The sequence below is a fragment of the Geotrypetes seraphini genome, chromosome 14 (genome assembly GCF_902459505.1).
Source record: "Geotrypetes seraphini chromosome 14, aGeoSer1.1, whole genome shotgun sequence".
NCBI lineage: Eukaryota > Metazoa > Chordata > Amphibia > Gymnophiona > Dermophiidae > Geotrypetes > Geotrypetes seraphini.
Window position 1 is genome coordinate 74,881,242 of NC_047097.1, and position 13,088 is coordinate 74,894,329.

At 42.8% G+C, this 13,088-nt stretch overlaps 1 protein-coding gene across 2 annotated transcripts in view; it reads left to right on the forward strand.

The window, feature by feature from the left end:
- Positions 1–285: 285 nt before the first annotated feature.
- The window catches only part of NOX5 (NADPH oxidase 5), a 39,301-nt gene continuing 26,498 nt past the window's right edge, over positions 286–13,088 (forward strand). Inside the window, exons 1-6 of one of the 2 annotated variants that reach the window (XM_033919520.1) lie at positions 286–405; positions 928–1,092; positions 6,295–6,445; positions 9,715–9,925; positions 11,695–11,929; positions 12,835–12,988. In XM_033919520.1, the coding sequence (XP_033775411.1) occupies positions 1,054–1,092; positions 6,295–6,445; positions 9,715–9,925; positions 11,695–11,929; positions 12,835–12,988 (790 nt within the window). In that variant the 5' untranslated portion in view covers positions 286–405; positions 928–1,053. The remainder of the gene's footprint in view (positions 406–927; positions 1,093–6,294; positions 6,446–9,714; positions 9,926–11,694; positions 11,930–12,834; positions 12,989–13,088) is intronic. The other variant, XM_033919521.1, reaches the window with a different exon arrangement.

The window sequence follows — 13,088 nt, forward strand, 5'->3', positions numbered from 1 at the left end:
GGAGGGAAATCCAGACGTCTAGCTATGGGGAAGGTTTGAGGGAGCAGTGAGATTATCAAATTTGTCTCCGTCCCCACGGGATCTCAGTATCCCTGTCCCATTCCTGCAAGCTCTGCCTTAACTGCATGTAGAAGAGTACAGGGTTATCTTCCACTTCTAAACAGCAGGGGCTGCTCGTCCAAAGCTGAGCGGACTACATGTCCCAGACTGCACTAGGCTTTACAGCTTAGTGCTGAGCCACCAGGGGGCGGGACTCAGCAGGGAGTTGTTATCTGCCACCGAGAAGAATCATTCCTGGAGGTCCTTGGAAGAGAAAAGGACTTCCGAGCTTTCCCCTAGACGTGGCTGAGGCAGCAGCACTTGAAAGAGAGAGAAAGAATGACAACTACTGATAGCTTGGCTGAGGTAAGCCGAACTTCTTCTTCTGAGAACTCTGCAATCTATTCCTAGGTCTGACTGAGAATAATTTTCCTCCCTGGGCTGTGAGGGAACAGACTCAGGGTCTTGTAAATAAATAACGGTTTTGTGACAGTTAAAAGTGTGTTCAGAGTGTGCGTGCACAAACTTTACCTCCCAAAACAAGGGAGGAGGGTGAAGCTCCAGTCTGTCACACTGCACAAGCCTCCAGCACGTCTGAGGCTTGTGCAGAAGAGGACATAGCTGACAGGGACAGAGCGATCCCTTTTGCTTCAGAGCATTGATTGTAGCAGCATCGCTTCCGCAGCTTTGTAGTCCTCCATCTAATCTCTACACAGCAAAGTAAGCACTACAGGGATTATGGTAGAAAATCCTACAGATAATTTGGTTTTAACTATTCTTGTTCCACTTCCCCCTGTGCCATTCCTACTCTAGTAATCTATTTTTACTGTGAACTGTGATCATCTTACAAGGATGCAGCTCTGTTCTGTATCTTTTTTTCTTTCATAGCACCATGAGCACAGATGATGACAGCAAGTGGCTGGAATGGGTAACCAGGCAGTTTGAGAGTATCGCTGGAGAAGATAAAGAAATCAATTTGTCTGAATTCAAAACTGCATTGAAAGTGAAAGAGGCATGTGTTTCGCTGTGGACAGCACACACTATCCTCGTTTTGTGAGAGACCCATATGCTTTTTCTTTTGTTGTTCATCTGACAATTTAGTATCTGAATCTCAATCAGTGTTTTCTATTTGAGATTTCTCAGAGACAATCAGTAGGACACTGTATTATCAGGGTACAAATTATATTGCAATGATAAAGTAGATCATATTGGACAGGGGTTAGAAACAGAAACACGACGGCAGATAAAGGCTAAATGGCCCATTCGCAGTAGCCATTATCTCTTCCTCTTTCTGACAGATCCCACATATCTATCCCAGGCCCTCTTGAATTCAGACACAGTCTCTATCTCCACCACCTCTTCTGGGAGACTGTTCCACACATCTACTACCCTTTCCGTAAAAAAGTATTTCCTCAGATTACTCCGGAGCCTATCACCTCTTAACTTCATCCTATGTCCTCTAATTGCAGAATTTCCTTTCAAATGAAATAGACTTGACTCATGCGCATTTACATCACGTAGGTATTTAAACGTCTCTATCATATCTCCCCTCTCCCGCCTTTCCTCCAAAGTATACGGATTGAGATCTTTAAGTCTGTCCCCATACGCCTTATGATGAAGACCATGCACCATTTGAGTAGCCTTCCTGTGGACCAACTCCATCCTTTTTTTATCTTTTTGAAGGTGCGGCCTCCAGAATTGTACACAATATTCTAAATAAGGTCTCACCAGAGTCTTTTTTTTTTAATATAATTTTTTTAAAATAATACACCAGAGTCTTATACAGAGGCATCAGTACCTCTCCCTATGCAACCTAGTATCCCTCTAGCTTTTGCCGTCACCTTTTCAACCAATTTGGCCAACTTAAGATCATCACATACAATCACACCCAAGTCCCGCTCTTCTGTCGTGCACATAAGTTCTTCTCCCCCTAAACTATACCGTTCCCTCGGGTTTTTGCAGCCCAAATGCATGACCTTGCATTTCTTAGTGTTAAATTTTAACTGCCAAATTTCAGACCATTCTTCAAGCTTCACCAGGTCTTTCTTCATGTTATTCACACCATTCGGCGTGTCTACTCTATTGCAGATTTTGGTATCATCCACAAAGAGGCAAATCTTACCCGACAACCCTTCAGCAATATCATGTATAAAAAAGTTTAAAAGAACAGGCCCAAGAATAAAACCTTGAGGCACACCACTGGTAACATCCCTTTCCTCAGAGCGATCTCCATTGATCACTACCCTCTCTTACCTTTCACTCAACTAGTTCCTGACCCAGCCCATCACTTTGGGACCCATCCCAAGAGCACTCAGTTCATTTATTAGACGTCTATGTGGAACACTGTCAAAGGTTTTGCTAAAATCTAAATACACCACATCTAGCGCACTCCCTCTATCCAATTCTCTGGTCACTCAGTCAAAGAAACTGATCAGATTTGTCTGACAAGACTTACCTCTAATGAATCCATGTTGTCTCCGGTCCTGTAATCCACATTCCAGAAACTTAAATATTCTCTGTTTTCAAAGTGTTTCCATTAATTTGCATACCACAGAAGTCAGACATACCGGCCAGTAATTCCCTACTTCTTCCTTACTTCCACTTTTGTGGAGAGGGACCACATCTGCCCTTCTCCAGTCCTCCGGTACCACTCCTGACTCTAGAGACTCATTGAAATGGTCAGTCAGCAGAGATACCAGATGCAGATGCCAGAAACTTAGACTTCCCTAAGTTTCTTCAGCACCCTTGGATGTACACCATCCAGCCACTCTGTCTACCTTTATTGTAGCTAGCTCCTCATGAACACAACCCTCTGAAAATCGATCAGGGTCTATTATTCCTCCATCCCTATTCACATTTGCCTTCTGCGGTCCCGCAGAAATATTTGTTAAGCAATTCAGCCTTTTCATTATCAGCTTCTACATATTGCTCCCCTTCACCTTTGAGTCTCACAATGCTACTTTTGCACTTCTTCCTATCATTAATATATCTAAAAAATGTCTTGCCTCCCCGTTTTACCATGTCAGCTATTTTTCCTTCCATTTGTATCTTTGCTTTCCTGACTACATGACCAGCCTCTCTTAACTTTTCCAGATATTTTTGCCCATCTTCCTCTTTCTGCAATCTTTTGTAGTTTATGAAAGCTAATCTCTTATTCCTTACCTTCTCAGCTACTGCTTTTGAGAACCAAAGCGGCCTTCTTTTCCTCTTTTACTTACTTGCCTCACAAAAATGTTTGTCACTCTTACAATTACTTCTTTCAGTTTTGTCCACTGCATTTCCACTCCTTCCAGATGTTCCCATCCAGGCAATTCCTTGACGTAATCCTCCATCCAAACAAAGTTAGATTTTTTAAAGTCTAGAACCATTGCTTTTGAATGAGACCTCTCTATACCCATCTTAATATTAAACCGTACCACGCAGTGATCACTGGATGCCAGATGATCACCCACTGTAACATCAGCAACACTTTCCCCGTTTATAAGCACTAAGTCCAGTATGACCCCATCCCGCGTGGGTTCCATTACCAACTGCTGGAACAGTTCTCCTTGTAGAGAATCCAGAATCTCTCTACTTCTAGAAGACCCCAATCAACATCCACCATGTTAAAATCACCTATTAGCAAGACTTCCCCTTTTTTAGAGATATTCTGAATGTCTACAATTAAATCGCTATATACTTCTTCCATCTGTGAAGGAGGCCTGTATATCACACCAATATAAATATATATTCACCATTCTCTCTTTCCAAATTGATCCACAGTGCCTCTTCCTTGACCTGCTGATCCTGCAATTGTGTGGCTTTATTATGATCTTTAACATATAACACTACTCCCCCTCCTTTTCTTCCTTCTCTGTCTTTCCTGAACAGATTATATCCTGGTATAAGTACATCCCAGTCATGGTTCTCCATGAACCACGTCTTTGTGATCACCACTATATCCAACTCCTCTTCTTCCATCACAGCTTCTAGATCCAGAATCTTGTTTCCCATACTTCGAGCATTAGTATATACTGTTTTCTAGACATTGCCCCCTTTTCCCATCCATGTAGAGATATTAAGTGATTTACTTACCTGAGGGCTTATACTCACCCAGGAGCTTTGATCACCTTGCCCCATCACTTCTAGTTTAAAGCCCTCTTTAGTAGATTAGCCAGCCTGCTGGCGAAGACACTTCTTCCCTTGTGCTATATGTTAGAGGGAATTGAGTCTAACAAAAGCATTCTACATGAAACAGCAGCGTGGAATCCTTTTGAAGAGAAGGAGTATACTGGTAGGGCTGTACTATCATCCACTGGGACAAAATGAACATACAGATGAAGAAACGTTTACAGAAATTAGGAAAGCTGGAAAATTGGGCAACAGTATAAAATGGGTGATTTAATTTACAAAATAATCACTTGGATATACTAATCACCAACCTTAAGCACCAATATCCAAAATACAGAGCAGCTCCATTCAGTTAGAGCAATGTAATAAGTATAAATATATCATGCAAAAATCATCTCAAATATAAAAAATGTGGAGAAAAAAGCCTCAGTGAAAGGAGGAAGTCTCTATTTCAAGGGCTGAACTCACATATATAATTGGCAGAACCCCAACAACAAACCACTGTTCTAGCCTCAATATTGACACGTTCTCCCATAAAAAAATGCCTAGTCAATTAAATTAACACAAGAGCAGATTAGCCCATGGACGACTACATGAAATCACCTTAAACCACATTGTGGAACAAAGAAAAACATAAGAATAGCCTTTCTGAGTTAGACCAATGAACCATAAGGCCTAGTAGTCTGTTCTCACGGTGGCTAATCCAGTTCACTAGTACTTGGCCAGAACCCAAGGAGTAGCAAGATTCCATGCTACCGCTCCAGGGCAAGCAGTGGCTTCCCCCCATGTTTTTCTCAATAACAGGCTATGGACTTTTCCTCCAGGAACTTGTCCAAACCTTTCTTAAAACCAGCTACGGCTATCCGCTCTTACCGCAACCTCTGGCAAAGCGTTCCAGAGCTTAACTATTCTCTGAGTGAAAAAAAAAATTTCCTCCTATCGGTTTTAAAAGTATTTCCCTGTAACTTCATCGAGTGTCCCCTAATCTTTGTCATTTTTGACGGAGTGAAAAATCGATCCACTTGTACCCGTTCTACTTGACTCAGGTACAAGTGGATTGATTTTCACTCTGTCAAAAATTACAGACTAGGGGACACTTGATGAAGTTACATGGAAATACTTTTAAAACCAAGAGGAGGAAACTTTTTTCACGCATTGTCAAGGTGAGAGTGTAGAAACACTACGTTGAAAGGAATCTTTCAAATAGGTAGGTTTTTAGTCTTTTCCTGTTCTTATGAATGTTGGCAGAGTGTTCCATGCTTCTTCCTGCTACTTCTGGGAGTTGAAATGTGTAAGGGGGGTGCAGAGGTCATGATGGGGGCCCACATATATATGTTTGCTTAGGGAGTGTTAATTCTGCCCTGTGTGACATAGGGCTCCTTTTATAAAGGAGCGCTAGCGTTTTTGGGCACGCACCTGATTAGCGTACGCTACCCAAAAAACTACCACCTGCTCAAGAGGAGGCGGTAGTGGCTAGTATGCGTGCGCGTTAAGGCCCTAATGCACCTTTGTAAAAGGAGCCCATAGTGTGTAATTCAGGATGCTATTTCCAGAACAGCAGATAGGAGGACTTTGGGCATTTACACCCATATTAGTAACTATGATATGCAATTGCCCTCTAATATTCCAATGGGCAATGCCGGGTTGCCACCCCTTCGCTGCAGTTGGAAGCAGAATGTAAAATCAGTGGAAAAGAAGTTAAGTTGTTGGAAATTTACCCCCCTTTTATAAAACTGCGTGAAGTTTTTTAGCGCCAGCCAGTGTGCTGAATGCGCTGCGCTGCTCTGACCATTGGATCAGCGCAGAGCATTCAATGTGCCGGATAGTGCTAAAAAACCTCTTGTGTGATTTTGTAAAAGGTGGGGTGGGTTAGTCTTATTGTATATTAGCCAAACGGAGGCCAATTCCAAACGAGCTAGAAGCTCAAAAGGATAAGAGATCTGCCAGGGGGAAAAAGAGAACAAAACTATTAGAAATTAAATTTAAAGGCCAAAAGGAAAGGAGACACAAAATAAGTTCAGTAGAGACAGCCAAAGAACCAAGAAACAGACATGTTGAGATTTGGAAGATCTAACTTATGTTACTGTGCAAATGAATTAGTTACTCTTCTATGATTTGCACCTGAACTTTATCCCCTCTATTCAGTCTTTTTTTGCAGAAAGGTTCTTTACATTATTTGATTCGGATGACAGTGGCTCCATTAGCCTGGATGAGTTACTGAAAGCCCTGAATCTCCTGATACATGGAAATGAGACAGACAAATTACGATTTCTCTTCCAAGTATACGATGTTGATGGTAAGTTGAAGGAGGCTGCCATGTTTGTACACTTCCCGAACTTCCACAGATATCTTGCAATTGAGATGGCACACAGAAGAAAATTAAATTGCTAATAGAAATGTCATGTTAGTAGCAAGCTGAGCCATGTCAACCAGTAAGAAACTAATGTACAATGAAATCACTTCAAATGCAAATGAATCTGTAAGCTCAAGGGTGCAGAAAGAAGACATTTGTCCATCAAAAGGGATCTTCAGCTACTAAGGGCAGGCTGTCCTTTTTGGGTTTTTAAAAAGTATTTATTTATTAAATTGTACATTATTTACCAAGCATTTACAACTTGTACAGAAAGGTTGATAAGCCAAATTGAATAGATATAACAAAAAATATATCAAAAAAACTGGTTGTTTTGGGGGTTTGGAGATAGAGGCATAGAAAAATTGGTTTAAACAGGTTTAGCTGATCACATGTTTCCTGGCTGGTCAAATACTGAGATATACGAGTATCCCAGAATGTACCTGACAAGATTAAGAGGGTCATTGTCTGGAAACTTTTTTTTTATACCCTGCCTCTTTGATTGGGGGGATATAATTGAGATCTACAAAATCCTGAGTGGTTTATTATGGGTAAAAGTGAATTGATATTTTACTCTATCAAAAATTACAGACTAGGTGATGCTCAATGAAATTACATGGAAATACTTTAAAAAACAAATAGGAGGAATTATTTTTTCACTCATAAATTAGTTAAGCTTTGGAACTCATTGCCAGAGGATGTAGTAACAGCAAATAGTGTAACTGGGTTTAAAAAAGGTTTGGACAAGTTCCTGGAGAAAAGTCCATAGTCTACTAGTGAGACAGACATAGGGGAAGTCACTGCTTGCCCTGGGGTCGGTAGCAATGGACTGTTGATACTATTTGGGTTTCTGCCACTGTGGAGACAGGATACTGGGCTAGATGGACCATTGGTCTGACCCAGTATGACTGTTCTTATGTTTTTATGTGTTGGAGTTCCACCTTAACGAGTCAGTAGTCCATCCAATCTTTTTATCCTAAACCAAATAGAAACATAGAAATAGACGGCAGATAAGGGCCACGTCCCATCTAGTCTGCCCACCCTAATGACCCTCCCCTACTTAACTCTGTGAAGAGATCCCACGTGACGATCCCATTTCTTCTTAAAATCAGGCACGCTGCTTGCCTCAATCACCTGAAGTGGAAGATTATTCCAGCGATCAACCACTCTTTCGGTGAAAAAGTATTTCCTGGTGTCACCGTGTAATTTACCACCCCTGATTTTCCATGGATGTCCTCTTGTTGTCGTTGGACCTTTGAGAAGGACGATATCTTCTTCTACCTCAATACGGCCCGTGAGATATTTGAACGTCTCGATCATGTCTCCCCTCTCTCTGCGTTCGAGTGAGTATAGCCGCAATTTATCCAGCCGTTCCTCGTACGGGAGATCCTTGAGTCCCGAGACCATCCGGGTGGCCATTCGCTGGACTGACTCAAGTCTCAGCACATCCTTGCGGTAATGAGGCCTCCAGAATTGTACACAGTATTCCAGATGGGGTCTCAGCATGGATCTTTATAATGGCATAATGATTTCAGGCTTATGGCTGACGAAACTCCTACGTATACACCCTATGATCTGTCTAGTCTTAGATGAAGCCTGCTCTACTTGATTGGCAGTTTTCATGTCTTCACTGATGATTACCCCTAAGTCCCGTTCTGCTACAGTCCTTGCCCATAAAGGTGAGAGCACGCTGCAGATTTTGGACTGCCTGAGAGTCTTTGCCTATCTGGAGCAGACTAAAGTCCATAGAAAGTCCACCTATCTTTTTTTTTTTTCTTTTAAACCAACTTGTTTGTGATCCGTTTTGATTCAGACACCAATGCTGATGATACTGACATCATCTTATGGCATTCTGTCTTCTTCCCCTCTCAATACACTGCGATTAAATGCAGATGTTCCTTGGTATGCTAGTATCCATGATGATGGTAGGGCTGAATGCAGGAAGTAGGTGTGCCGCCCTGACAGTTTGGTTCATAGGCCACAGCAGGGATATCACTACAGGGCACTTACACACCGCAGTGGCAGCAAAGCAAAGAATTCCATTCTGTGAGTGGCACAGGAAGCGTTGAGAATGGTTGTGTGTGAGGGGCATGGGTGGGGCTGCCACTTACAGACAGGGTTACAAGACGCATGGATTTGCCCGGACATGTCCTCCTTTTGAGGACATGTCCGGGGGTCCAGATGGTTTTTCAAAACCAGCACTTTGTCTGGGTTTTCAAAAGCTTCCTGACAAAATTGTATCGGGAAGGGGATCCATGCACGCATGGATGCAACATGGTGATGTCACATGCACGCACAGGTGCCATCTGGGAATGGGGCTGGGGGGGGGGGCAGAACAGGGCATGACAGAGGTGGAACTGGGCGGTCCTGGGGGAAAATCTGGTAACTACTTACAGAGTACTGTACGTTATGCACACACTGTCTGCAGGTCCGTGGCTGGAATAACTGTGGACACCTCAATTTTGTGCAAGTTTCTATAAAGGAGTTTGGATGTCCAGGTGCCATTGTAGAACCTACTCTCACTGGACAGCATTGGGGAGCCTAAAAGGAGACCCCAATCAGAGAATTGCCTCCTTCATGTTTCCATGATTAAGAATAGCTTTTGGGAATCGATTTCCAGCTTCCCCTCTCATACTGCATTCATGGATATTAGCGCATAGGGTCTAGGGGGGAGCTATAGGAGCCAGCTGCATAGGTGCTGTAGGGGCTTGAGTATTCTCAATATTGAACAGAGAGAGGTAATTTCCTTTAGGTTTAGTACCCCCCCCCCCCCCAAATCCTCTGCTGGGGGTAAGTAAATTATGTAAACTGTTTAGTTTTAAATGGTATAGAAATTTTTAAAATAAAATAAGATGGCTGAACATTCCAGGTAATATATGATTTAATCTAAGCATTGGAATGAGGTGGCCCACTAAAGCCAGAGCCTGGGGTCAAGGCTGGAGATGAGTTTCTTCATCCCACTGCTTCTGCTTTTCATTGTCTGAATTATCTGACATGAGTTTATCTTTGATGCCTTCATTAGAGGTGGGAATGGCTTATCTCATTGTAAGCGCAGAAAGGCTGTATATCAAGTCCCATTACCCTTCCCTTTATGCAAAAGTCCAGAAGTTGTACTCCTGTTGTGTGCACAAATTTTGCCCATAAGTCTGCTGAGCTGTGCCATGTGAGGGCAGCGGCTGAGCAAGACTAACGGGGTGAGATGTCCTTTTTCCCAGGAAGTGGATGCATAGATCCAGATGAGCTGCGCACAGTGCTGAAGTCCTGTCTGAGGGAAAGTACAATCTCGTTATCGGATGAAAAGCTGGATGATCTGACCTTGGCCCTCTTTGAAGCTGCTGACAAGGACAACAGTGGCTCCATTACTTTTGAGGAACTAAAGGAAGAACTGGAAAGTTTTCCTGAAGTCATGGAGAATTTAACAATAAGGTACCTTTTTCGGTAACAGGACTCGAGCCCCACCCTGGGCAAGTCACTTAATCCTCCATTGGCCCAGGTACGTTAGGTAGACTGTGAGCCTGCCGGGACAGATAGGGAAAAATGCTTGAGTACCTGAATGTAAACCACTTTCAGGGGTGGGGAACGAGGGCCACAATCCAATCGGGTTTTCGGGATTTCCCCAACAAATATTCATGAGATCCATTGTTTACAAATAGATCTCATGCATATTCGTTGAGGAAATCCTGAAAACCCTTGTTCCCCACCCCTGGCTTAAACAACTTCCATTGATAGGCAATATATAACTAATAAACTAGATCAGTGTTTCTCAACTCGGTCCTGGAGTCTCCCCTTGCCAGATATCCACGATGAATATGCATGAAAGACATTTGCATATGCAAATCAAGTTTATGCCAATTCAATGTGGATATCCTGAAAACCTGACTGACAAGGGGGGACTCCAGGACCGAGTTGAGACCCACTGAACTAGATCCATTAAAACTCCAGACCTCAAGAGATACTAATAGGACCCTTTGGCGATGGACTTGCTGATGTTTAGGGTAACCTTCTAAAGTGACTATTTGTGGCTAACAGGATCATAATTGGATTAAGATGACAAATGGGATATCACAGACAGCAGTAGTTTTACATTTTTCTTGAAGAATAAACAGCAATAGTATGACTTTTACAGGACTCGCCATGCTCAGACTCTATGTAGATTGCCAAAGGTTAGGTGCTGGGATGAAGTGTGTTAAACATGAATTCTATGATGTCAGTTCTGTGCACAATTATCATTATAGAATAGAAACATGACAGCAGATAAAGGCCAAATGGGTGGAATATGTATATAAAGATGCAATGTTTTATATCATAATTGGGATTTTAAGAAGAGCTTTTCTGGTTATGATTTAAGACAACTAACCAATTTTGTAGCAGCCCACTGAACTGACTCCATCCTCTTTATATCTTTTGAAGGGGGGGTCTCCAGAATTGCACACAATATCACCTCCCTTTTCCTATTAGCCATTCCTCTCCTTTTGCACCCAAACATCCTCCTGGCTTTGACCGTCGCCTTTTCTACCTAAGATCATCACCCCCAAGTCCCGCTCTTCGCAGCCCAAGTGCCTGACCATTCTTCAAGCGTCACCAGATTCCCCCCTGATGTTATCCACACCCTCCAGGGTATCTACCCTATTACAGAGCTTGGTACTAGGGTACATCCACATTTATGCACCAAACATTAGGTGCAACCACTCACGGTAGCTCAACGGCTGGTGCCTAAGTGTAAGCAGGCAAGGAAATGCTAGTATTGACATGCCCCAACCCACCTGTGCCCCTCCTGGGTCCATGCCCTTTGGAATTCTCACACGCAACTTCTTGCAAAATGCCAACTAAGGGCAGTTATGCTCAAAACTGCCAATTGGTGTCAACACCAATTATAATTAGTTGCTAAGGCTAATTAACAGCTAATTAAGTTACGCACACAACTGATCTTATTCTATAAGTTGTGCATGCAAATTTGCTTGCTAGTTGGAAATTTGGGCACCCAGATTACTCAGATTTGGGGGGGAGTAAATAGATAACATGCTGGAGCGGAAATTCTAGTCCAGAGCCTTGATCTGATTGCTGCTCTTGGGATGAAGAAGAATGTTGTCACCCTCCAGTACAAGTGACTAGGGTGCGTAGTCTTATTTCCCCCAGAGGAACACTGCTTCCGCCTAACGAACATTCTCTTTCTGACATCTTTTCACTTCTAACAGTGCAGCCAACTGGCTAAAGCCCCCAACATCAGAGAAGAAGCGGCAGACACCTCGATATCTGACACCATCATACTGCCACAACAACCGCAACAAGCTGTTGTTCCTCAGCTGCTATGTCAGTGTGAACATCCTGCTCTTTAGCAGGGCAGCTCTCAGACACAGTGAAGCTGGGCAGTGGATCATGCTGGCCAGGGGATGTGGACAGTGCCTGAACTTCAACTGCACTTTCATTGTGGTAAGTTCTTTGCAGAGCTCTAACGAAGCGTTCAGAACCATGTCTGGGATAAGCTTTGCTGCATCACTCTGAGCTCTTGTGCAACCAGATACAGATGGAGAAATGAAATAGGAAGAGCATTATATGTTAAAGAGAATGGGAAAAGACTTACTAGGTAAGCAATCTACCCGGACCCTTGTCCACACCCTCTTAACCTCATGCTTTAGACGACTGCAATTTACTTCTAACAGATGTTGCCTCTCCCACCTGCAATCTGTGCAAAACTCTGCTGCACGACTCATCTTCTGCCACATTCACATTACCCCTTTCCTCATGTTACCCTGGCATCCTGTCTGTCTGTCTTGAGGTTCTGTGGGTCAAACTGGGAAAAAGAAATGGAAAGTGTGTTGACAGATAGTTGCTCATTTCATGGAAAGCCTCCCTGTTCCACTGTGAATACCCCTTGCTTTGTAGGTCCTACATTTGCTGCTCATGTCACTTATGAAAACTCCTTATGTTGCAACTCTTAAGTTGCTAGCCTGAAAAAATGTTTTTATTAGCAATAATTAGTTCAACAAGGAGAGTAAGTGAACTTCAAACACATCCTGTGTTTTTCCTAAATGAGGAACTACTGTATTACATCCAAGCTTCTGTCTGAAACCCCATAAGTGAGCCACCATGTTTTGTTTGGGGGCTTTTCCATGAAATTTGAGTCTGAGTTTACTGCCCTCTTGTGGTCATATGAATGCATAGCATACAGCTAGTGAGTGCACTACACATGCATTTATCCAAAGACACTGGGTAGTAGGGTACAATATAAGACAACTGAATGAACCAAAACAAGAAATCACATAATAAACAGTCAAAGCTCTGAAAGCAGTGATCTGTATAGAGGTTTAAAATACTTTGGTGCCTTTTTTCCAAAGGTACTGATGTTGCGTCGATGTCTGACCTGGCTCCGAACAACCTGGGTCGTGAGAATTTTCCCTTTGGATCAGAATGTCATCTTGCATCAACTGGTCGGCTACGCAATTTTTATTCTCTCAGTGCTCCACACTGGGGCTCACCTAGCTAACTTTGGTAAGCAGAACTTGTATTCATCACTAAGTGTTTAGAGCCAACTCTTCTCTATCTCTGATATAATACAGGAAATGTTTCTCTAGATCTTTCCTCTGTACTT